Source organism: Crocodylus porosus, unplaced genomic scaffold, assembly GCF_001723895.1.
Source record: "Crocodylus porosus isolate Cpor-Errol unplaced genomic scaffold, CroPor_comp1, whole genome shotgun sequence".
Classification (NCBI taxonomy): Eukaryota; Metazoa; Chordata; order Crocodylia; family Crocodylidae; genus Crocodylus; species Crocodylus porosus.
The window spans coordinates 90,460,818-90,484,478 of NW_017728931.1; the positions used below are offsets into that span (position 1 = coordinate 90,460,818).

General features: G+C 40.8%; 1 protein-coding gene across 1 annotated transcript in view; it reads left to right on the forward strand.

The window, feature by feature from the left end:
* Positions 1–23,661, forward strand: part of ADAMTS20 (ADAM metallopeptidase with thrombospondin type 1 motif 20) — a 180,898-nt gene that overhangs the window by 123,939 nt on the left and 33,298 nt on the right. The window contains exon 29 of the mRNA XM_019543950.1: positions 22,248–22,415. Within this exon, the coding sequence (XP_019399495.1) occupies positions 22,248–22,415 (168 nt within the window). The remainder of the gene's footprint in view (positions 1–22,247; positions 22,416–23,661) is intronic.

Below are 23,661 nucleotides of genomic sequence, written 5' to 3' on the forward strand. Positions count from 1 at the left end.
GGAGTCTTTAACCTTAACTTTCTACTCACAGTTACTACTTACATAGTGGGTCTGACAGTTCTGGCAGAAAAAAAAGTTCGGATAGGGTGAGCCTCAAGCAGTGAATCAGGAAGACACAGAGACAGCCTCTCACTGAAAAGTCCCAATAGACATTTCCAAAGTTTGTTACCTTGGTTTGGCACCAGGGCTTCAGTGAAGAGATGTCTGTGTCCTAACTCATCACTCCGGGCGTCTCTATCCGAGTCATGGCACCAAATTGTGGAAGAAATCAAACTTTGTGTTGTGGTTGAATCAGAACTGACAGAGCCAGCTTGTTTTTATTGAGGGCTATACTGTGATCACAGGGAGAATTCCATACAGCAAGGGGAATCACCCACTTGTCTCTTTCAAAGGATTTCTCAAACTCTATAAGTTTACAAGCATATTTATACTTAAGACAGAGAAAGAGAAAAAAAAATGACCTTGGAGAAACAAAAAAATAGTAAATCACACACAGACATACAGGCAGTTTATTAAAGAAAACATCCATGCACAGGGTAATATATCAAGACAAAACAAGGCATGCAGGATTCCTTATCTCAGAACACGTAACTGAAATAAGCAGTATGAGCACTTCTGGTCTCTGTCTGTTTTCCTAGTCAAGCAGGCCAGAAGCCCGACCAAATCCACTACCACACTGTCCACATCCCTCCTGAAGTGCGACACCCAGAACTGGACGCAGTACTCCAACTGAGGCCTGACCAGTGTTGCACAGAGGGGGAGGATCACCTCCTTGGCCCTGCTTGTGATGCATCTGTGGATGCGCGACAAGGTGCGGTTAGCCCTACTTACCATGTCCTCACATTGGCGGCCCATGTTCATCTTGGAATCAATAATGACTCCAGGATCTTTTTCTGCCACTGTGCTTTCGAGAAGAGAGTTCCCCAGCCTATAGGTATGCTGCTGGTTCTTACTGCCCAAGTGCAGCACCCTGCACTTGTCAGTATTGAATCCCATCCTATTCTCATTTGCTCACCCCTGTAACCTGTCCAGGTCCAGATGTATCCTGTCCCTCCCTTCTAGTGTGTCCACCTCACCCCAAATATTGGTGTCATCCACAAATTTAAACAGAGTGCTTTTCACCCCCTCGTCCAAGTTGCTAATAAATAAATTGAACAGCACGGGCCCAAGGACTGAGCCCTTGGGGACTCTACTGCTCACATCTCTCCAGGTCAAATATGACCCATCCACCACCACTCTTTGAGTGTGGTCCCTCAGCCAATTTACTATCCATCTGACTGTGTAGGCATCAATACCATAGTTGCCTAGCTTTTTAATGAGAATGGGGTGGGAGACAGTGTCAAAGGCCTTCCTGAAGTTCAGAAAGACTACATCCACTGTGACACCTGCATTCAATGATTTTGTGACCTAATCGTAGAAGGCAGGTTGGTCTGACAGACCTGCCCCTAATGAAACCATGCTGGTTGCCCCTGAGCATCATCCCTGCTGCTGGCCCTTTACAGATGTGCTTCTTGATAATCTTCTCAAAAAACTTCCCTGGGATTGAAGTGAGATTAACAGGCCTATAGTTGCCTGGGTCCTCCCTCCTCCCTGTTTTGAGGAGGACCACATTGGCCCTCTTACAGTCATCCAGCACCTGGCCAGAGCACCATGAGTGCTCATAAAGTCATGGCAGGGGCTCCACGATAACCCCTGCCAATTCCCTCAACACCCTGGGGTGGAGAGCATCTTGACCTGCTGATTTGAACACGTCCAGCCCCTCCAGAAGTTCTCTAACTCGGTCCTCCCTGACCCTAGGCCTGGTGGAGTTTCTCCTGAGTCCATCCCAAATCTCAGTGTAGGAGTCCCGGTCCCTGCACAAAAAAATGGTGGCAAAGAAATTGTTAAAAAGGTCTGCTTTTTCCTCTGGTGCAACAACTAGATTGCCTAGCATATCCTGCAGGGGCCCCACATTACCCAGTGCCTTCTTCATACTTCCTATGTATTTAAAAAAGGACCTTTTGTTGTCCTTGATCCTTGATGCTAGCCCTAGTTCCGTATCTGCCTTAGCTTTCCTAACAGCCCCCCTACAATCTTGAGCAATGGAGGTATAGTCCTGCTTGGTGATGGCCGCTCCCCTCCATTGGGTGTATGCCTCCTTTTTAGCTTTGAGATGTTCCTGGATGCTTTTGGTGAGCCATGGGGGCTTTTGAGCACTCTTTCCCCCTTTGATCCACGTTGGGATTGTTCCCCTTTGGGCTTGGAGGATCGTCTCCTTAAGGAACGACCTTAATTCATACAGAATTTTAAAAGCATTGTGTAAATTAGAAATATATCTTTGAAAATTTGTGAATGCTGAAATACTGTCATTCTAATACCACTTAATTCTTACTCTTTTTTAAAGTTAAGACTTTGCAGAGCTAGCTGCTTTACACATAGAATTTAATATAAAGACAAAAGTAGTTATTTCAAAATGCCTGTTTATACTGATTCTGAAGAATTTCACAGTGGAAAGTTTGTAAATGATTAAATGAAAGCTGGAAAATTAGAACTAGGTTTCTAACCATCACTGGGTTGGGAGTTTAAAGGTAGAGCTTGACTATTTATGAATGAAATTCAGAGTTGGCTACCTGTGATAGCAAGTTACTGGACTTAGTGATGCAAGAGATCCTTTTCAGTCCTATATCCTTTATTTCTATTTTTCTCTTTCTTTAAAATCTTGAGATAAAAGATGTAAGCTAGTGCTATAAAATATGTCTATAAAGAAGTAAGGTTAATTAACCCCATCTATACATAGGAGAGATGTTCCTGCTCTAAACACTTCCTCTTAACATCTAGGAATGTTGGGGATTTGAATTTCAGAGCTCATGTTTCTGAGCCCAGTTTCTGGATCTGATCATTTCGGAACTTTGGAAAGACCATATCAAGATTTAAACAGTGCAGTCTGGGATTATTTCTAAATTGTTCAGAAGTAGAATATTTCAGTGTGTTGTAACATATGAATTACAGTTCCAATTATAGCAAACCGTTCCTGCTTCTTCAGCTGACTGTTCATATAGATTTGTACATGTGCCCCATCAGTGTAAGTTTAGATTCTTTTGTTTAGCAATATCTGTTGGGATCAAATTCATGCCCCTAATGGTCTACCTCCTTACCCAAGAGCATAAAGGGTAGAGTGGGTTCAATAATCCTTATTCCTTTCTTGTTGGTCATGGGAGGCACATAGAATTCTGCAGTGTCCACCAGCCACTCTGCACACAGTGCTAGTAAGAGCAGTTGTACTACTCAGGTGTAGTACAAGCAGCCAGCTTGTTAGCTAGCTTTTTGCCATTTGTCTATGTAAAAGTTACAGCAACATTTCTAATTTCTTCTTAATGCCATAGTTGTTCCCTCTGATATGTTTCTCACTCCCTCTATATCATAGCTTATTCCTCTCCCTACTGGCTCTCCATGATACTGATGGCATTCTGGGGAAGTTGAAGCAAGAGCCAGAATCATAGCGTAAATTGGAAGAGTCTTCAAGAATTATCTAGATCGGTACCCTGCACAAATGGCAGGATTTGTTTGTCCTGGACCCTCCTACAGAGGTGGCTAACCAGCCTTTGCTATTTTTGTCTGCTGATTGTCAGAGCCCTGGCTTAGGCCAGTCCGTTTTAATATTCAGATCAGTTTATCCGTCAGTGTAGGATAGCCACCAAATAATTTGTACCCAGATGGTTTCAGATGGTTTAAAACCTCCGAATTTTTCAATAAGTTTCTGAGTTAAGAATGAGCTGCTCTGCTTAGCACTTCCCTGATTAGCTGGTGCTCAGCAGCAGTCCTGCACAGCTGCTCAGAGAAGCAGTGGGCTTTGAAATAAAAACCACAGAAGACAGCCAGAGTATCTCAGTGGTCCTCTTAGTGTTTGTTGTGGCCCTATATATCCTCAGATACTTTTCAAGCCCTCATTTTCACAGAGTGATTTCAGAGTTCCATGTGAACAAATTTTATTGATTTCCTGGTTTTATTCCTCCTTCACATTGAACACCAGAAGCTAAGCTTCATGTGTTTAACTTAATAGGGACTTTGTCACAGAATGTTACCAAGATGAAATTATTCTAAAATGTACATAAACTCCTCATGACTTTTACTGAAAGGGGCAATGGTCAGATACTTCTGGCCAAACAAATCTATTCTTGTCATGCAACGGTTTCAGGTAAATGAAGCATGGAATCCACATGGATAATATATCTCAAAGAGCTGTGGCTTCTGTAAGGTAAGTAACTGTACTTTTTTGATTGTGATCCCATTTAACTGTAGTCAATGCCTGGCTTTTATAGACTGTTAAGTAAAGAGGATCAGGCCAATAATAAAAATTTCTGAGGCAAAAAAAGTATTCCACCTTGTAAAACCAAATAGTCACATTTGTTTCAAAATCACTTGTTTTAGATAATTCTTTCTATTGTCTCTATGAAAATTGAAAACTTAACTGGAGAAGGAATGTGTAAAATAATCATATTGATGCTTGGGGCACTTTTCTATATTTTCCATATTTTGTGGGGTTTAATATTATAATAAGCTGTATAATTACTGTAGGATATGAAAGATCCAGTCAAAACTGGTGTTCCTATGTTTGCACATAATGTAAATACTAGGAACTTTACATTTCTAAGGCCTGAGCTTGCAGACATTTCATACATGCTTAACTGTAGGCAGATGCATGTGCTACTACTCATGTGCTCCAACATCCTTTCTAATAATTTTATATAGCATACACTTATTTCTAAACCCTTTTAACTAACTTAGAAATGTGATGGGTTACATTTGGAGAGGCAGGAGTAAAAGAGCATGCAGCTAAGGTTTGTTCAACATTGCATTTATCTTCTGGGCCATCATTTGTTGCTGCTAACATTATTGAAAATGACAGCACCCAGATTGCAGTAATTAATGCAACAACGCAAAATTGTTTCTTTGTGTTCACATTTAATTTTGCAAACATGAGAGCTCATCTAAATCCTAATTGTCTCTCATTGTTATTGAATAGTCTGAATTTATTGATTTCTTTCTTTAGTTAATTAAATAGATCCCATAGTTGCTACCCTTATAACTATTATTTAATTTGTTAAAGTATGTAAGTTGCATTCTTAGAGTATATTTGGTTCATAAAATGGAAGAAGCTCTGTCTTTTAAGATTATGGTCCAGATTGCATAGCAACAACCTAGGAGCCTAGTGGAAGGGTCTCTCTATGGAGAGGCATAACAAGAAGGATTTGTGCAGTATGGTGAGGGAGTAAGGGGTGGGGGTCACATGGTTTAAAGAGTAGAGGAGGGAGAGAGTTCAGGAGTCTTACCCATGCTAACTCCATAATAGTCTTTGGCTGTTCTGCTGCTACTGCTAGTGGTACCACCACATGCTCTGCCTGCTCAAGTTCTTGCTCTTAGGGTAGCAGTAGAGTGTCCATGCACCTGCTGCTGAAGCAAAAGCAATGGCGTAAGCTACTTTTGCTGCTGGTGTGTAGACTCTGGTAGAGGGAGGGGTAATTTTGCCTCTCTTCCCCCCAAGCTGGCACCATGATGTGGTGTCCCACTTGCGTGCCCCTATTTATGTTGCCTTCTCCACATGTAGATTGCCTCTTTTCCATAGAGATTGCATAGTCTCCACAACACCATCCAATGCACAAAGGTAGCGAGCACAATTGGTGGGTGGAGCGTGGAGTATGCCAATTGCTTCCTTTTTGAGAATGTTTTCCCAAATATATTTGTGCATTGGAGAGAACAATAGAACACAACTATTTTTCTTTTGCACCTACCATGTGCTACTAGAGGCATCCAGTTTCCAGTTTGTGCTCTTTTTTCCCAAGTCCACTTGTCTCTGGTACTACCCTTTTCCCATAGTGATATCTAGTACATTTGTGGAGTGTGTGGGAGCTTCTTGAAATTTTCTGAAGTTTTATCTTTGGGGTCTACCCTAATGGAAGAAATGCCACAACTGCAGGTGCAGAAGCCAAGTATATACTGGACATTACTTAAGAGAAGCATCCTCAGCAGGACTAAATGTACAATTCAGCTGGATCTTGATAGATTGAACAGCTGAGCTAGAGACAACAAGATGAAGTCTGGTACTAACAAATACAGGTGCTACACTTAGAAGAAAAATTAGAAGTGCAAGGAGAATGGACGTTAACTATGTGAATGATAGTACTATGGAGAAAGATCTTGGGAGTATCACAGACTCATCATGAGTTTGCGGTGTGATACAGTCACAAAAAAAAGTGTGCCTATACATGAGCAAGGAGGCTTCTTCAACATGCTGTAATTCCAGTGCATGGAAGTGTGGCAATTACCATGCTCCAGTAGTTTCCTGTGTCTTGTGTATCAGTGTCCCCGAGCTTCAAAATGGTGGCAGGGACACTTTATTTAATTACGTTAATGATACATCTAATTGATTTAATTAAAGCACCACACACAGTCTCACACACTCCCAGAGCACATGTATAAATGCCCAATATAGTTTATACTGCATCAACTTCTCTTGGGTGCAAGACATGGGAGGTAATAATACCACTCTACTCAGAGTTGGTTAAGCCTTACCTAGAGCATTAGGTACTGTTATAAACTCCTTATTTTTAGAAAGAATATGGAACAGATACAGGATCCAAAAGCAGGCAACCAAAATTGTAAAGGGTTTTGGATCCTCCATCTTTTCCACATTCTTTTCCAACTTCTGTTCCTGAAGTTTTTAAAAAAAATAGGTTAGACCAGAGATGTGAAACATGGCCCATGGTCCAGATCTGGCTCTCAAAACCATTCCTTCTGGCCCATGGGTAGTCCAGTGGGCTACTGGAAGTTGGGGAGTTTGAGGTTCCCAAACCCCAATGGACATGGCCATTGGCAGTGGAGGTGAACAAGGCCTGTGCAGATACAACCCTTGCTTGCTGAGCTGCCACCTGCTTCTGGTACCATGGTGCCTCCTGTTCCTCTACCGGCACAGCTGCCTGCTACCCACCAGCACTGCTGGCTGCTAACTTACTAGCTTTGCTACTCACTCTCCTACCTGTGCTGCTGCTTCTTGCCCCCCTACCCACGGTGCTGCCCGGTCCCCTACCCATGCTACTGCTCAATGTGCAACTGACACTACTGCCAACTTCCAGACCTGGACCCAGACCTACTGCAGCTCCACAGATCTGGCCTAGTCTGAATCTGGCCTAGAGCCTGAGGTGAGTTTGATACCTCTAGGTTAAACAAATCCATATCTAGGATGGTTTAAATGGGAATGATTTTGCCTGGAGCAGAGGTTGGGACTAGAAAACCTTCCATGATCTCTTCCAAACTTACTTTCTAATTCTGTGAATTGTAATGCAAATGTATACGTGACAAGAAGATTTTCAAAAAGATTAAGTGCATGCCTAACACTTATTTCTGAAAAGGTATTATCATATTTGCCATTTATTTCAAATATAGAAGAGTTAAGGAAGTATTGTTTGCTTTTCAGTACCCCACTCTTTGTTTTCTAAGTTATTTATTTACCTCTAGAGATGTATCTCCATTTTATATATTGGTAAATTCAACAGTGGAAATAAACTGGTCATCTCTCTGACTATTTTATAATATATCTTACAATTAACTTCAGTGAGAATTTTGTCTAAGAAAGGGTTGAAGGTGAAATTCAATTCGAATATACGTTTAGCATCTTCCAAACCACTTACTTCCTGCATTTATAGCTGCATAGGAGGTAAAAGGTCCGACAAGTGGAACAAGTACAGAAGGAACACGTACTACTTGTTGATTCTCACATGGCATCCAGATGCTGTGGATCCAAGTCAAGAATGAGTAAGGCAGGAAGAATCATTGTACAATTCAATTTTTACTGTAATAGATTAAATGGAATCTAAAATTGGAATGTAAAATGAGATGCCCAACATGGCACATTGTTGCTGTTGAAAGAAAATATATTAGTTACTCACTCATGAAATAATAACTGATTATTTTAAATATTAAAAACCCAGCATGATATTCAAAGCTCCTTGGCATTTCAATTATAGAACCCTGGAGGCTATTAATGTCTCTTCTATATAGCTTAGGGATGTCTGCAGTCCTGACAATGCAAGCTGGCTCTCCTATGGCTTGTTCTTGGCTCCATCGGAGTGCTGCTTCAGAAGTGATTGAAATCTGGGAACAGTTGGAATCCAGTGTTTATTAATTCATGGAACAAAAATATAACCTGCAAAGGCAGTTATTCTGTTTCATATTGCTTCTAGATCTGACCCATTTAATGTTTTTCGTCTAAGAATCACTCTCATCTTCTACTCTTTCTTGTACATCTCCTTTTTATCTTGTATCTTATTTTCATTTTCTTCTTTTCTTTCTGACCACACAATCTTTCATCGAGAGCTACCTCAGTGTAATCCCTTAGAATGCTAATGAAATAGTATTGCCGCAAATGTTACTGTGGAATTGCTCAATTTGTGGTCCTTTGCGGTATATTTTCACTAGAAATACAGTGGTTATTGGAGTTTCGCCTTCATTTTTCTGGCTGATTTCACATTCTGTTTGGAACAAATTTCAATTTGGGGTAAAATTCAGTTTCAAGTTATGAAACTTGAATTTTGAATGTTGGGTATATTCCAAATCCCTTTTTAGGAATCATAACTATTCAGGACTTTAGATTTTTAACTTCAGTTTCTCTGAAAGCCTCCTATTTATTCTTTATTACTCTACCATTTCTTTCAACCCCAGTCTTATGACATCAACAGTTTTCACTCTGCTTCCTGCAACAGAAAGCAATAGTCACTTTCAGCTGAGGCTGCACCATTACACTTCATAGTAAAAAAAGGGGGGGGGGCGGGATCTTCATTTCACCAGAAGAAGTTGCTAGTAAGAATCACAAATCCCTCCCAACCTCTAAGACTTGGGAGCATGTAAATGAGCCTCTGAATTTGTTCATGGTCCATTCCTGAGCACTCCCAGATGCTAAATGTTCTCTGTGTTCTCACTGGATCACCAGGACTGCCTCAGGCTCATTTTTAGGGGTTGTTTATATGAAGCTGAGTATCAGACTTTGTTTCAGAATGAACATGTGTTTTTAATTAACCAGATAAATGAATGTAATTATATTGATTAGAGACAGCAAACAGAAAACACTTTTATTTTGTCACTTTTAAGTTGGTTCTAAGTGAGTTTCATAGATTTCATGGATTTCATAGACATTAGGGCTGGAAGGGACCTCGGGAGATCATCGAGTCCAGCCCCCTGCCCAAAGGGCAGGAAGTCAGCTGGGGTCATAGGATCCCAGCAAGATAAGCATCCAATTTACTCATGAAGATGTTCAGCGTAGGTGCTTGAACCACCTCTGACGGCAGGCTATTCCAGACTTTGGGGGCTCGGACAGTAAAGAAATTCTTCCTTATGTCCAGCCTGAAATGGCCTTGCAGTAGTTTATAACCTTTTGACCTCATCATCCCTTGGGGTGCTCTGGTGAACAAACATTCTTTGCTTCTTGTTCTAAATGCCAAGCAACTTCATTTTCAAAAACTAGCAATTTGCCTGTTGTTAATCTGCACCAGAATCTAGGGCATCTGGGGCCAGATTCTCCCTTCAAGTGTTGTGGTTTTACACAGATGTCACTGTGTTGACCTCACTGGACAGAATGCAGATTTGCAACAATGTAAGTGAAAAGGAGGCCAGGACATTGTTGTTTGGAACAAAATACTAAATCACTAAATACTAATTCAAGTTTAAGAAAATACTGATTTGCATGCTCAGGAGCTTTATCTTGTTATTATTCTTGAGATTCATTTGTATTATGGACTATACCTGCCCCTATTCAAATCAGTAGCAAAATTCCCATTAAATTCAGTGGATTAGGTCACTAGCTACCTTTATAATTCCATGTCCTGGAGCCATTCTGTGCCAGTCTTGCCATGTTGCGTAATGTGGTAATTGTCAGGGTACAGATGCATCTTAATTACACCTCACTTCTCCTGTCCTTGCCTGCTATTTTAGCTGCTAGAACTGCTATAGTGGTTCTGTGCCACTCAGTACAGGCAGTCCTTACACTTATGGCGGGTTACGTTCCTGGAAAAGGCTCTGTAAGTTGAAACAATGTAAGTTGAATCTGATTTTCCCATAGAAACAACGTTATAATAGTTGGTTACTTTCCTAAGGGCCTGATGCCCAACTTTTTATAGAAATAACCATAAACACCATATTTAAATCAACTATTTTGTTTATTAATTTTATTTAATCAGAAGGTGAAGGAACACTTTCAACAGGGTCATGGAATGGGCTTCTTTGGGGAGATTTTTGGGGAGACTTAGGGCCACTTACAGCGATTCGCAACAAAGTTATTACTTACAGCGCTGGATCTTCACACTTACAGCATGATGGCATGACGTTTGTGTGCTGCCTGAGTTGCCATCATGCTGTAAGTACAAGAATCCAGCACTGTAAATAATGATATGGTTGTAAATGGCAGAGTGCTGCAAGTGCAAATTGCTGCACGTCAAAACAATGTAAGATGAGAACTGCCTGTACTGTTTTTTTCAATGAGTTCTCCAGATACCAAATAAATGGATTTTGACACAACTTTGCGCTGGTGGAATAATACTGGAAAATCAGACCCAATGAGATTCTACAGGCATAAATAATTGCATAATTTTGTGGCACTGTTATTACAGTCGATGAGGTACATGAAGCAGTTAGCCCAGATTGATTTATGGAGCAATAGTCATAATTGCCTCCACCAGTTAATATTTCTTAAAATTTAGAAGACTGATCAATAATATACAATTTTCTAAAGAGATAATGCTACCTAGAAAGATAAGGAAATATATTTTCATTTGATCCTTTAGTTTAAAAAAGAAAAAAGTTTCAGCAAGTTTAATGAAAATGAGAACAATTGAAAAAGCATCTATGAAGATGTTATCTAATATGGTATTATTAATTTTTTTAAAAAGCAGGTTACTTTGATTCAATTAAACAAATCCTTAAAGAGATTTGGGTATAGTGAAATAGCCAAGAAAATAAAAATCCCTGTGGCAATATTTAATGAAAAGATTTTAATTTTACAATTTGTTGAAGTAATATTTAAATTGTTTGGGTATCCAATTGTTGTAGCAGAAGCAAGGTACTTACTCATGGATACCATTGGGCATTTATAAACGTAGCGTTAGAATCTAGCCTCCAATGACTCTGTGACATTAAATATTGGATTCCAGTGAGGGAACCTATTACTAGAAAGCATTACTAGTAATAGTAAATTGTAATACTAGTAAAACCCGTTACTACAAAGCAATACAAATTATGAAGGGACAGTATATATTATTTTGTGGGGAAAGATTACATACTGTTTTTACTCAAATCCAAGTACAGAATCAATTATTGGAGGTTTGCCTTGAATTTCCCCCTACCCACAGCTACAGCAGGGAAAATAAATCCCCCCCACAGTCCCTTCTCAATCCCCACCCCCCAGCCCCCTTTAGTGTTGGACGCTGCAATCCTTAAATGTATAGAAATGAGGGGAATTTTGAAAACACCGACTTTTAAATAGTAATTCTAGTAATTTGTATGTAGGCAAATTATTAGAGGTACCCATAGGCTTTGGTCAACTAGAATTGATGCATTTCAAATTTTTGATTCATTTTAATTGCTGCAAGTTTTAGCACAAGTATTCCATAAACACACACATACAATGGGACTATATATAGATAGAAAGATAGATCTATTTACGTATAGATAGATATATATAGATAGACAGATAGATATTGCAGTGCTTCACTTGCCAGCCCAAAACACACTTTTACAGTGACACTGTTCTTAGTCCCATTGTAAAAACCACCACATGCCCACAAGCCCATTACTAACACCTGTAAACCATCATAGTTATACAAAGAACTACTTCAGTACCTTCCCCCTTCCCCTTCTCCCCTCTCCCTTCCCTGCCTTCCCCAACTCCCCTACCTGTTTGCCCAGTCCTTTCATTTGTCATTATATTTGTTGTCGTCTGCATCATCATTTTCACCCTCATTGTCATTATCTTCATTGCTCTTTTCAGAGGACTTGTGTCTGACTAGTCTGTGCCAGTCCTGTCTCTTCCATTTTTGGCACCACAGGGAGGATGTTAGGGCTGGCTCTGGCCTTCTTGGTGCCAGCCTGGTATTTGCAGTACCTCCATGCTTGGTGCCAGTTCCCTGTGGCTGAAATACCTGCCCATGTTTGTTTTTTAAGGGCCAAAACAAAAGTTCCCATGAGCATTTTTGGCACCGGGGAGGGTGTCTGGGCTTGCTCTGGCCTCTCTGGGTGCTTGCTTGGTGGTGATCTTTCCCTCCTTGGGAACCAGCTGCCCATTCTTGTAGGGGCCACACACACGCACAAAATTTTTAAGGTTCCTGTCAGCATGTTTGTCCTATATGGGCAATGTTTTTTATAGTTTTGCTCAGTGTTGGCTGCATTTAATCAACTTCATAGTTGATTCATAGTTGATAGTTAGTGGAAAAACTAACAGTAAGATTTATCAGAGTGAAGAATAGATGTAAGTATGATTTCCACAACTAAAATTTTACTCTGTCATGTAAGATGACTGACATCATAGGGGCAGTGTCAAATGAGGCATCCTTTTAAATTCTGTGGTGAGTTTTCATATGAGATTTTGAGGCGGTATAATTTTTCTTTTGTTTGTGACTCTGCTACCATTTTAAAACTACTAGCATTTATTGGAATTGTAGAGTGGGTAGAGGCTCTATTCAGGCATCAGAATTGCAGCTTCCAACATAAGCATAAAATCACCCTTGCACAAATGCAGTGGCTTTTGTGCAACAGAGACAAGATAGCAGTAGGATGGTAAACAGTGAGTTATACCAGTGAGGCATCCAGCAGAGGAGAGGTGAACAAAGGTGTTACAAAGCTTTTAGCAATTTGTAGAATTAATTGGGACTTTGCAGTCATAAATTAAAATCTACTTCTCCAGGAGTCAACTCCCAGTAAAGTTACATAAAGTACAAAAATATGTCTTGCTAAAACTTTCTAACTATAGTCAGAGCATTGAAACCAGTTACTTAGGAAAGTCCAGGAATCCCTATCTTCAGATTTTTTAAAGAACAAATTAGGCTAGTCAAAGTAACTGTCAGGAATGATCAAAATGTACTTGATCCTGTCACAGGCATGGGAGTGGACTAGATAACTTTGGCACCTGGGGGCATGATGGGAGACCTGCATTATTGTTTTATGTGTCAATGTTATTTCTGTTTTTACCTATAAGCCTTCTAATTTTGAATGATGTCTTGAAATCTAGGACTCTCCTGTCTCAGGGGACTTTCCAGCCATACTCCAGATACAAAAAACCCACTCTCCACAACTGTTGCATTATTGGCTGCCAATTCTCCACTGCCAAAACGAGGGGAAGAAGGTAGTCGCACACCCTTCTGTAAGATAGGGATTAGGCCAGTCTCCAGGAAGCTTAGAGATTTGGGTTTGAATCCCCTCAGGATGAGGAAGGCATACAGGCGGAATCTCCCACTTCTTGGGTAAATCCTCTAACTGGTAAGTTATTTGGAAAAGGAGGGCAAACCCATTCTGACTTGTGACTGGGACTAAAGCTGATCCCAGCTACCCCCTTCTTACCTAACAGGCCACCAACTTTAGGATGGGAGATCTATCAATTTTCTGACACCTATTCACACAACTGGGACCCATTCTGCTTTGAACCCTGACATTTTACAAGCCTATGGTCCAATTTATTCCATTTTGTGTACATTTTTAATTTTTGAAACTGCTGGACCAATCAATACAACCACAAAGAGACCTGAAAAAGTAATAGCAGTAGTAGCAGCAGCAGTAGTAGTATTTTGTGGGGTGTTGTTTTTCATTACTGCATGTTGGTAAATGTATTATTCTCTTTAGATACTATTTTTCTATTCTTGACCACAGACCTTTTAAGGGTTAAGCCACTTGGTAGCTTATAAAAGCAGAGTGGGAAGTGCTTATGTGCATCTAAAAGCTTTTTAGCACAGCTTTTCCTGGAGAACAGTACAACTGCAAGCTATTTGAAAATAACTTTAATTTGCTAGCAGTTGATGATGGTCCTTCTGTATAAAAATTACCATGTACACAATAGTGAGTGCCAGCTGCTGTATAAGGCTGATGATTCTCATCAAATTTTATTACTGAAAAATAAAAATTAACAGATGAATCCTAGTTACCAGGGTTACAGAATTACTTTGAACAGTATGTATCAACTCCAGCATTTCACTGTAGTTTTATAATCTTTTTAAAGGAATTTGCCATCTGGGAAGCATTACTTTAGTCTATATTGAGACAAGAGCTAGAATTTCAATATTAAACACTTGAAGAATGGGGTTTTTTTTCAACTTAGATTTGCTTTAAAAAAGTTCACATTTCTTCTGAGATGTAAAGTTCTTGAGGGAATTCTTTCTGTATGTGTGATCCATACCATACAGAAAAATGTACTCTTCATGCATCTACAAAAGTAATTTAAGCTTAAAATCAATAATTAAAAAATTAGCAAACTTTTCAAATTAAAGCCTTCTACATGTGCTGAGCTCTGAGAGCCAACACATGGTCAGCCCTTTTGCAGTCACTCAAAATGAAAAGAAAGCATCAATAAATGGAAGAGCCAATTACAGTTGCAGTCCTTGTATTTGAGGGAATTAAGTGACCTCTCTAGTTCCTAAAGATGCTACTTCTATAGCAGTTCATGGAACTGAACTGGCATCACATAGTGATTGGGGTAAACCACACAAAAAGGCTCCTCCTGTACATCAGGGAGCACAGGGAAGCATGCAGCCTTCTATATAAATGGCATAAATAAGCTTTACAACAGTTATGTTACATTCCAAGTTATTGAACTGATAAAGCACTTAGGCTCCTGAATGTTTGGCACTACAAAGCCTAAGTACCTCATCATGGGCAGATACAAGATTTTGAAAATGGCTATGTAGACAGTAGGATAAATCAACACAATGAATATTTTTCTCCAGTTAAAGAGAAACTAGAAGATTTACAAACATGTGAGGGGCCCACTCTTTATTGGAATGTATGATAACATTTTTAAAAATGCAACAAACTAGGAAATATAGTAAAAAATATAGTTGTATTAGTCCTGAAGTTATCAAAGTTAAATGTGCATTGCTTATTCATTCAGATTTGTAATACAAAATGTAGCCTTCTTGAGTGTCTTGATAGTGCACTTCTCTGTTACTCATTATCACACCCAAGTTTACCTAAGTTAAAATAACCACACTTGAATTAAGGTTTTAGCTAGACCTTAAAACAGTCTGCAGGGCTGTGAAATAGAAGAGAGATCACCAGGAATGACTAACAGACAGCAAAATTGCAGAAGAAAGGATGGATTCATTAATAGAGCAGCAAGATCCTGAAAAAGAAAGGAGAGCCATTAACATCTGTGGAGCAGAGAGATTGCCAGGAATTAGGTAGATTATAGTGAACTATGAGGTTGGTTGACTTCTTCCGCACTGCCTGAATAGAAATGCTGCTTCCCTTCAGAAGCAGTTGATTTTAAAATTTGGGTGGAAAAGGAATCAAGGGTGGGAGTGCGTGCACCTGCACCACTGTACCCTTTCTGGATCCCCCTCTGTGCCTGGTCTCTGGGGTGAAAATCAAAACCTTATGGCCAGGTCTACATGGGTGTGTTAATGTACAATAGCCTATTTTACTGCATATTAAAGCAGCATGTAAAAAAACATGCTATTATGCCAATGTGCAGTAAAATAGTCCACTGCACATTAAGTGTCACCTAAAAAGCGTGTCTGGATGCTACTGTGAATTAGGGCAGACTAATGCACATTGATTTATTATCTCAAGTTGGAGGTACTAAATTTAATGCACATTAGGAAGAGTGAATTAATACACATGTACATGTGCCCTTTGTGAGGTGTCTGGGCTCCCTGTCAAGTGCATGAGGAAAGCTAGGAAGAAGATTCAATACAGGCAGCATGCTAAAGCTGCTTAAAATTAGCATGATCTGCATGAAGCTGCAGAGAACCAGAAAAGCATTGAGAATAGAGGGGCAGGTCTTTAATTCTGTCTCCCAGAAGCCTCACAGAATCCACAAATTGGGACCATCTCCTGGAGGTAGATGCCTGTGGCTTTTCTTTCAAAATACTGAGCAGGGCTCACTTTTTTTCTTTAATAAGATGACCTGTTAGTTGTAGTCTGAGAGAATTTCAGAGGAGACTGGCAGATAAACACTAAATTTCTGGTTCCTGATCAGCTTTTGATGTGAAGTAGGCACTGGACTGCTTAGACCAGTCAAAACTTGCGGGGCTTGAATACGCAAGCAGAACTAAAACTTCATGGTCACATACTGTGGCATTTATGGAACCAAGATACCACCAAGGTTAGGTGTTAGCTGAATGAGGTTTTAAGACTCACAGCCTTGGACTTACTTCCCTCAATGCCACCAAAATTCCATTTTAGACACCCAGGTCTTTTCTTGGATGTGGTCCTAATAGTTAGATTTAAATTCCAGTAAAATCACTGAGGCCATATTCAGACGATCATGGATGTTTGTTTTCCCTGAGACAAATAGCACCTTGTGCTGCTGCTACTTGTCCCTGGGGAACACCTGTGCCATGCATGCTCTGGCACATGGCAAGTTACTCCAAGTGACTGGGACCAGCAACTGTGCTGGCCCCAGCAGCTATATCTGTGGTTCCAGGGGCCTTGAGGAGCTGCAGCCATGGCATTCCTGCAGCTGGGAGCCTGGCTGGCCACCAGAGCTTGGCTCTGGATGGCCAGGCTCCATTTTTGGGCCAGAGGCACTGCCACCATGTGTACTGCCCTGATATGTTTTGGTGGGATTTATTTTTTTACCCTGGGATTTATATATATGCACCCTCCTAAAATATTATATATTCTCTATATATAGAAGCCTAAGTCTATCTGTCTCTCTATCTGTCCATAACACTTTATTTGCACTCTGATTGGTTGCTGAAACAACCAATCAGACTGCTCCAAGAGCATTCAGGACCGAAGCCAGCAGCCAGAGCTGCCATGACAGTGTGGACAGAGTGGGGGGCAGTACTGGCCTCACCATCACACCCCCTCCCTGCTCCTTGGAGGCAGTGGTGGTGGGTGGAGTGGGCCCAGACCCCAAGTGGTGGTGGAAGTGGGCCTGGGCCTGTTGTGGGGGCTGGGGAAGGGGAGGAGTGTACCCAGGCCCATTGGGGTGGTAGGGGGAGGGGAGGAATGGACCCAAATGAGGAGTGGGGGAGGGTGGGCAGTGGGGTCCTTCCCTGCCTGCCCCCCCTGTCATTTGCTTGTATGTATGTATGTGTGTATTATGTATGCATTAGGGCTGTGCAAAGCTTCAGTCACCGATTCAATTCAGAGTAGATTTGACCAAATTTGGTAGCTGAATCTCCAAGTCTCAATTGAATTGGGAGGCCCATTAAAAGGTCCAAATTGAATCCAAAGCCTCTGAATTGATTAGGAAAAGATTCACAGCTTTGGATCGACTGGGGGGAGGCAGGCACAGCTGGGCAGCTGCAGGTTCTCTGTCTGGGAGCTGGGGTGGCTCAGCCCCAGTGGTTGGAGCTCCTAGACAGCACATGGCACCCCGCTGAGCCATACTGCACCCATGCCATGGGGCAGCTGCCACATGGGTGCCAGGTGTGCAGGGGCAATCCCTGCTGCCCCCCACTGACCTATGCTGTGTGGTGGGGCTCTGCCACAAGCCTTCAGATGTGAGGCAGGTATCAGGGGTGGGGCTGGATGGAGGGGAGATTGAAGCAGAGGTTGTGGGGCGGAGGGGCTCTGAAATGTGGTCTCAGAGCCCTCACAACTGCTGCTACTGCTGGTGAGTGTGTGGGTGGGATTGATTCCTGGACTGCTGGGGCTGAGCGGTGGGGCCGTCAGGAGTGGTGCCGGGGGGGATGTTTGGGGCATGGGGTCTGTGCAGGGAGCCTCTGCCAGGAGGCTCCAGAGCCCCCACAGCCCCTGTTGCAGGCAGGGGGCCTTCTCCAGTAGCTCCACCCACCTTGGGAGAGACAGGCACAATTGGAGAAGCCACAGGAGATCCTGCAGCTGCCCAGCTGTGCCTGCCTCTTCCTGGCTGATCCTAATTTCTGCTCTATCTATCTATCTATCTATCTATCTATCTATCTATCTATCTATCTATCTATCTATCTATCTATCTGTCTATCTAATAAAATCAGGCTGTTATAAGGGAAATCTATTTAAATGCATATTATAGTAACACTAGTGAACAGTAATAGTTTCTTTATAAGTATTAAAAATTGTATTAAACATTATTGCTGTATATAGAGAAGAACACAAAGTATTTACATATGCAGTAGAAGAGTTGTCTTGGTGTTTATGTGTGACTGCAGTAAGAAATTTAAGAGTAAGCTTTTGGGAAATAAATACTGATTAAATAAATATTTATTTAACCTGTTGAAATTACCACAGGTTAAATGATTAATTGGTGGGTTCAGGGATAGGGACAGGTATGGCAGTTAGGCTCCAGCCCATGGTTCTGCGAAGTTGGGGTGGGGGGAGCTGCTGAGCCCTGGGCTGGCACCTGCTTTGCCCTACTCTGCTGTGGAGGAGGGCTGCACCCTCCTGCCCTGAGCAGCATGGGGAGCCAGAGGCCAAAGAAGCTCCACCAAGGAGATAGCACAGCCCAGGAAGCCCCGGGAAGCAGCAGCCACCAAAGGGCTGCAGCCACCGGCATGTGTGGTGGCTTCCTGGGGCCAGCTGCATCAGGTTAGGAGGGAGTGGGGAGGGGAGAGGCAGGCAGCAGCCAGTAAGGGGCTTTATCAGGCCACTGCAGCCACTACCACACTGTGAGGGAGGGAGCAAGCAACCCCTCCCTCTCCTCTCCTCTCCCTTCTCCCCTTCTCACTCCTCTATCCCCACCTCCCACTGCATAGCCTAGCTATTAGATATTAGTCGCCCCTTACCTGCCTCCTGCCCTGCCACCTTATGGTTTCTGCTGGGGCACCACAGGGCTTCCTACCACCCCTGGACCCTGGACTGCTCTGGGCCCCAGGCTAATTGATGACTTGTAAGCTAGAACCAGTTATCACTGAACTGCTCGGTAAAACAATTAATCGTTTAACCACTCACATCCCTAGTAAACTTACCTAAGTGTTCTTTGCTGGAGGAAGTTCTGTAAGCAGAGACTTTTTAGATAACGGGGCCGTTGTTCATTCAAGAAACAGGATTACAAGTCCCCACAAGAACGAGGAGATCTGTGTCTAGGAGGTTTTGGAGATTAATACTGAGCAGATGAAAGCCATTAGGGAAAGAGGGGCATCCAGCCATGTGATTGTGGTAGTTCCCTAGTGTTTCACATGTGGAAATTAAGTCATCTTGTAGTGCATTAAAGTTACAATCTATTTATAAAAAAAGGGGGGGGGGTCTGCAGAATTTTCATATTGCTTTGTACATTCATCTATGACATACTGGTAAAGACTTAAAGGGTACTACCCTTTATCTAGGTTAGAATTAGTATTTTAGGTTTTTAGCTATACACATTATTATTATCTGTGAGATGCTTTGATGTCTAAATCCTGTGAAAGAAGAGCTAGTCTTTGAAATGTCTGTTTAATTGTATGGAAGGAGAAAGCTGCAAGCCTTTTGGCCTACATCAGTCTTAGATAAAGAGCAAGAAATCATTTAGATGCAGTAAATTGTTTCACATGAAGCATTTTCAGCATTTCATCTTTTCAGATTATCCCAGTTTTAATGAAAAACCTATCTATAAGATTACATGTGGAAGATTCTAAAACCATAAATTGAAAGGGAAAATGTTGCTGAAGGGAAAGTGTTTATAAGCATTCCCATTCACTTTAGTAACTGCATGTTAGAATTGTATGTTAGTTGTGAGACAAGCTAGAGGTCTTGTTTTATATAGTCAACATAGTCAGTTACAGGACATAAGGGGGCATAAAATAGCTTATTATGTTTAATGAATGCAACTTATGTTCTGATCCTGCAGGTGTTTATATATGTGCCTAATTTAAACCATATGAGAGGTTCCATTTAAGCCCATGTGCTTGTACATACATGTACACAATTTTAAACACATGCATAAGGGTTTTTTTGCAGGACCAGAGACAGAATGAGCACGATAAATGCCATATTTACTTGAATCTAAGATGACCCTGAATATAAGACAACCCCCCAGTAATTAGATTCTATACTTGGAAAATTATAACAAATTTATACAATTTTCCTTGTATTTGAGTTTTGCCTTGAATTTGTCCCCTTCCTACTACTACAGCAGGAAAAATAAATCTAGGGGTGCCCCTTGCCCTTTGCCTGTGCCAACTTACTCCTTCTGTAGCTCCTTTCCCCCTTCCCTTAATTTCTGACCCTGCTGTCCTTGAGCACAAAGAAGTGACAGGCAAATTTGAAAATACTGACTTTGAAATAAATATACCTTTAGTCATTTGCATACAGACAGATTATTACAGGTACCCAGAGACTTCATAGTTTTGTTTCATTGTTGGTTCTGAGTTTAAAATATGGTTTTTGAGCTATGATTTAAAAGCAAGAGGATATCAAGACTTTTGCATCAGAAGAGTAGTGTATTATTAAATTTATTTTCTAAAAATAGAAAATTTTTGTATTTTAAAAGGTTGATAATATTAAGATGTGATGTAAGTGCCACTGATAAAGCAAGCTGAGGTAAGAAAAAAGAGTCTTAAGTATTTGCAAAGGAGGCCTTTGGCTAACTCTTTTCTCCAATGTGTTTATGAAAGAAAATTTGACTTGAACTAGATTTCTTCACCTGCTTTTACTAGAAAACATTACACAAGATTCCTCTACACTATAGGAAAAAGGTAAATATAATTAAGCAGTTTCCTTGCTGAAAACTGAAGCAGGAATAGAAACATCTGTTCATCAACATTTTTTTCCAGAAATAAGTATATCGCCTAAGGATGACCTCTACAAATATTGAAATGCTGCACTTGCATTAATTCCAATCCCAGGGCAAATCTTGCTATTTTTAAACCTATGAATTACGTCCATTGTGCCCACACATTACATACTGTAGGATCAGGTCCTGCACATTAATAACATACTGCTTCAGTTAATAGGCAGATGTTGCTTTTGATGTGCTTCATCCTAATTAAATCATATTTTTCAGAAGTATAGAGATTTGCAAAAGAGTAGAGATGAAATCTTGGCCCCATTGAAGATTAGGAACAAACTCTCACTGAAATCTTGGTTTTTTTAAAATCATCCTGGGTTTGCATCAAGTCTACAGATGGAGCAGCAGAGATGTACTTGACCCTGAGCACATCTATACATGCTATTAAGATGATGCAATGAATTCTGGTGCAGTTCACGCTGGAGTTTATTGCTTCTGGGCACATTGGCCCGGACTGCAGCATGTTGAGCTAGGGCAGTGCAGTGCCATCTGGCAGGGGACCCAGCTAGCCCTGCACTGTAACAGCCTCATGCCCCAACCAGCCCCAGTCACTGTCAACACGTGCATCGTGGTAGAGTAAATAACTCTGCCATAAGATAGTACTCGTGTTGGGTAGTACTGTCCTATGGTAGAGTTAATTAGTTGACTCCGGCCTAATAGTGCTGCATGTGTAAATGATGACATGTTACTGTTGAGCTAATTAGTCAACTGCAGTAAAGCACACATGTACTTACCAAGTAGGGTAAAAGGAGCCTTGTTAAAGTTAAATATACACACACATATATCTGTGTGCATGTATGTATGTATTCTGACTTCTGTATCTGCTTTTAAATAAATAATGCCTGTTTCTGTAAAAAAAAAAGAAAAAGAAAAAAAAGAAATGAGTTACACAAGTGATCACAAAAGATCAAAACTAGGGCAGGTCCCTTCAGATTCTTGGGTTTGTTTGATACTTTCTCATAGGAACCCTGGAAACTGAGGATTCTGTACTTTTTTGATAAATTTTGACACATTTGTCTAATCCATGTATTTTTACATACAGAATAATCTGCTATATAGTTATTTAAAGTGGAAAAGGGAATTGTTGTGAGATCAAAATGTTGACAACTTTATGTACTGGCATCTGATCTCATATATTTACCAGACACTTCACTGGTTAGCCAGGTCCTGGCCAACAATCAGTCCTTTTCATTAGGAAAGAACTTTTGTAGTAACTTCCAGCATCTTCAGTACATACTGTTATACAATGTAAAACTGCTCTTATTGATTTATATTACCATAATGTGACTGGTTATTGCATTTCTACTTTTCATGTTAAGTTAAAATTATATTAAGAACAATGAATAAAGCAAATCTATTTCCCTTTTTCCAGTGTTCTGTTTCCTGTGGAAAAGGTTTGAAGTACCGTGATGTACATTGTGTTAACAGCTTCCAAGTTAAATTAGAGGAAGAAAACTGTAGACATTTGAGGAAGCCACGAACCCACAAAGTTTGTAGAACTGGTAGATGTCCTACATGGAAGGCCAACAGGTGGATGGAGGTATGTACAATTCACTGTAATTACATGCCATTTCTTCTTATGAGCAAAAGAAAAAGGCCATGTTAATGACATACTGCTTCAGTTAACAGACAGAAGTTGCTTTTGATGTGCTGCACCCTAATTAAATCTTATTTAATTATAAAGTGGTTCTTTCCAAAATGTTGCTTTTATCTTTAAACTAAATCACAGAAATGTCTGTGAAATCAGATTTGGCAATGTGCATCTGCTGCTGAATAGTGTCATGGGGATCTCTTTTTGCAAGGTGGGCTATTCTTGCAGGAAATGTAGCCTAATTTGTAATCTCTGAAGCTAATATGTAAGGTAAACATTTGTATCTTGCAATGTTTAACCAAAGCGGTATACCTTTTAAAGATTTTTTTTTTCCAGTATGTAAGGGATTACGTGGCAGGCTGATTAGCATTGCTGAGTAATGGTGTCTAGATGCAAATAGCACCAAGCAGATGAGCACTGAGAGGACTTAAGCAGTTATGTGAATGTTCAGTGGTGGCTGACACTTAAAGGAGGACTTCACCAGTGAAAACCTAAGCACCAAGGGAGTTTGAGCCTATAAGATTAGGTGGGAATTTTGTGAATGCTAGTTAAGCTAGATATTAGAAGTTAGGGCCTAAAGTAAGCTATAAATCTGGCTTCTGAATCTACTTTTGAAAACCCATAGCCAGGTAGAACAGGTTAGTATACCAGTCTGCTCTGTCCCTGGTTCAGCACTATGTGGAGAAAAAGGAAGTTATAACAAGTGGCCTGACAAGTCCCCTTCTCTGTTATACCCAGCAGAGAAACTACCCCTGACTATACATACCTATGTCTGTGGCACAAACTGGTAATGTATGGTACGTAGCCAACCTTTCTTTAACTCCTTTTTCTTATAAATTGCTATAATATTTTATTTTTCCAATTCTTCCATACAGAGGGCACTCATTCCACTCTCTGTTTCCCATTTCCCATTCTAAGATGATAATTAATAGGGCTGTGTGAAGCTTTGGTCACTGATTCAATTCAGAGGAGATTCAGCCTGATTTGGTGGCTAAATTTCTGAATCCAAATTGAATCAGGAGACCCATTAATCTCTCTGAATTGAATCAGGAGCTACCAAACTGATTCAGAGAGATTCGGAGAAATTCGACGATTCGGCCATAGTTACAGCTTTATTTGTGTTTTCTACATACCTCGAGATACCAGGTGAATGCTGAGATGGTGGGGTGGATGGAGTGTCCCATAGGAGTGCCGG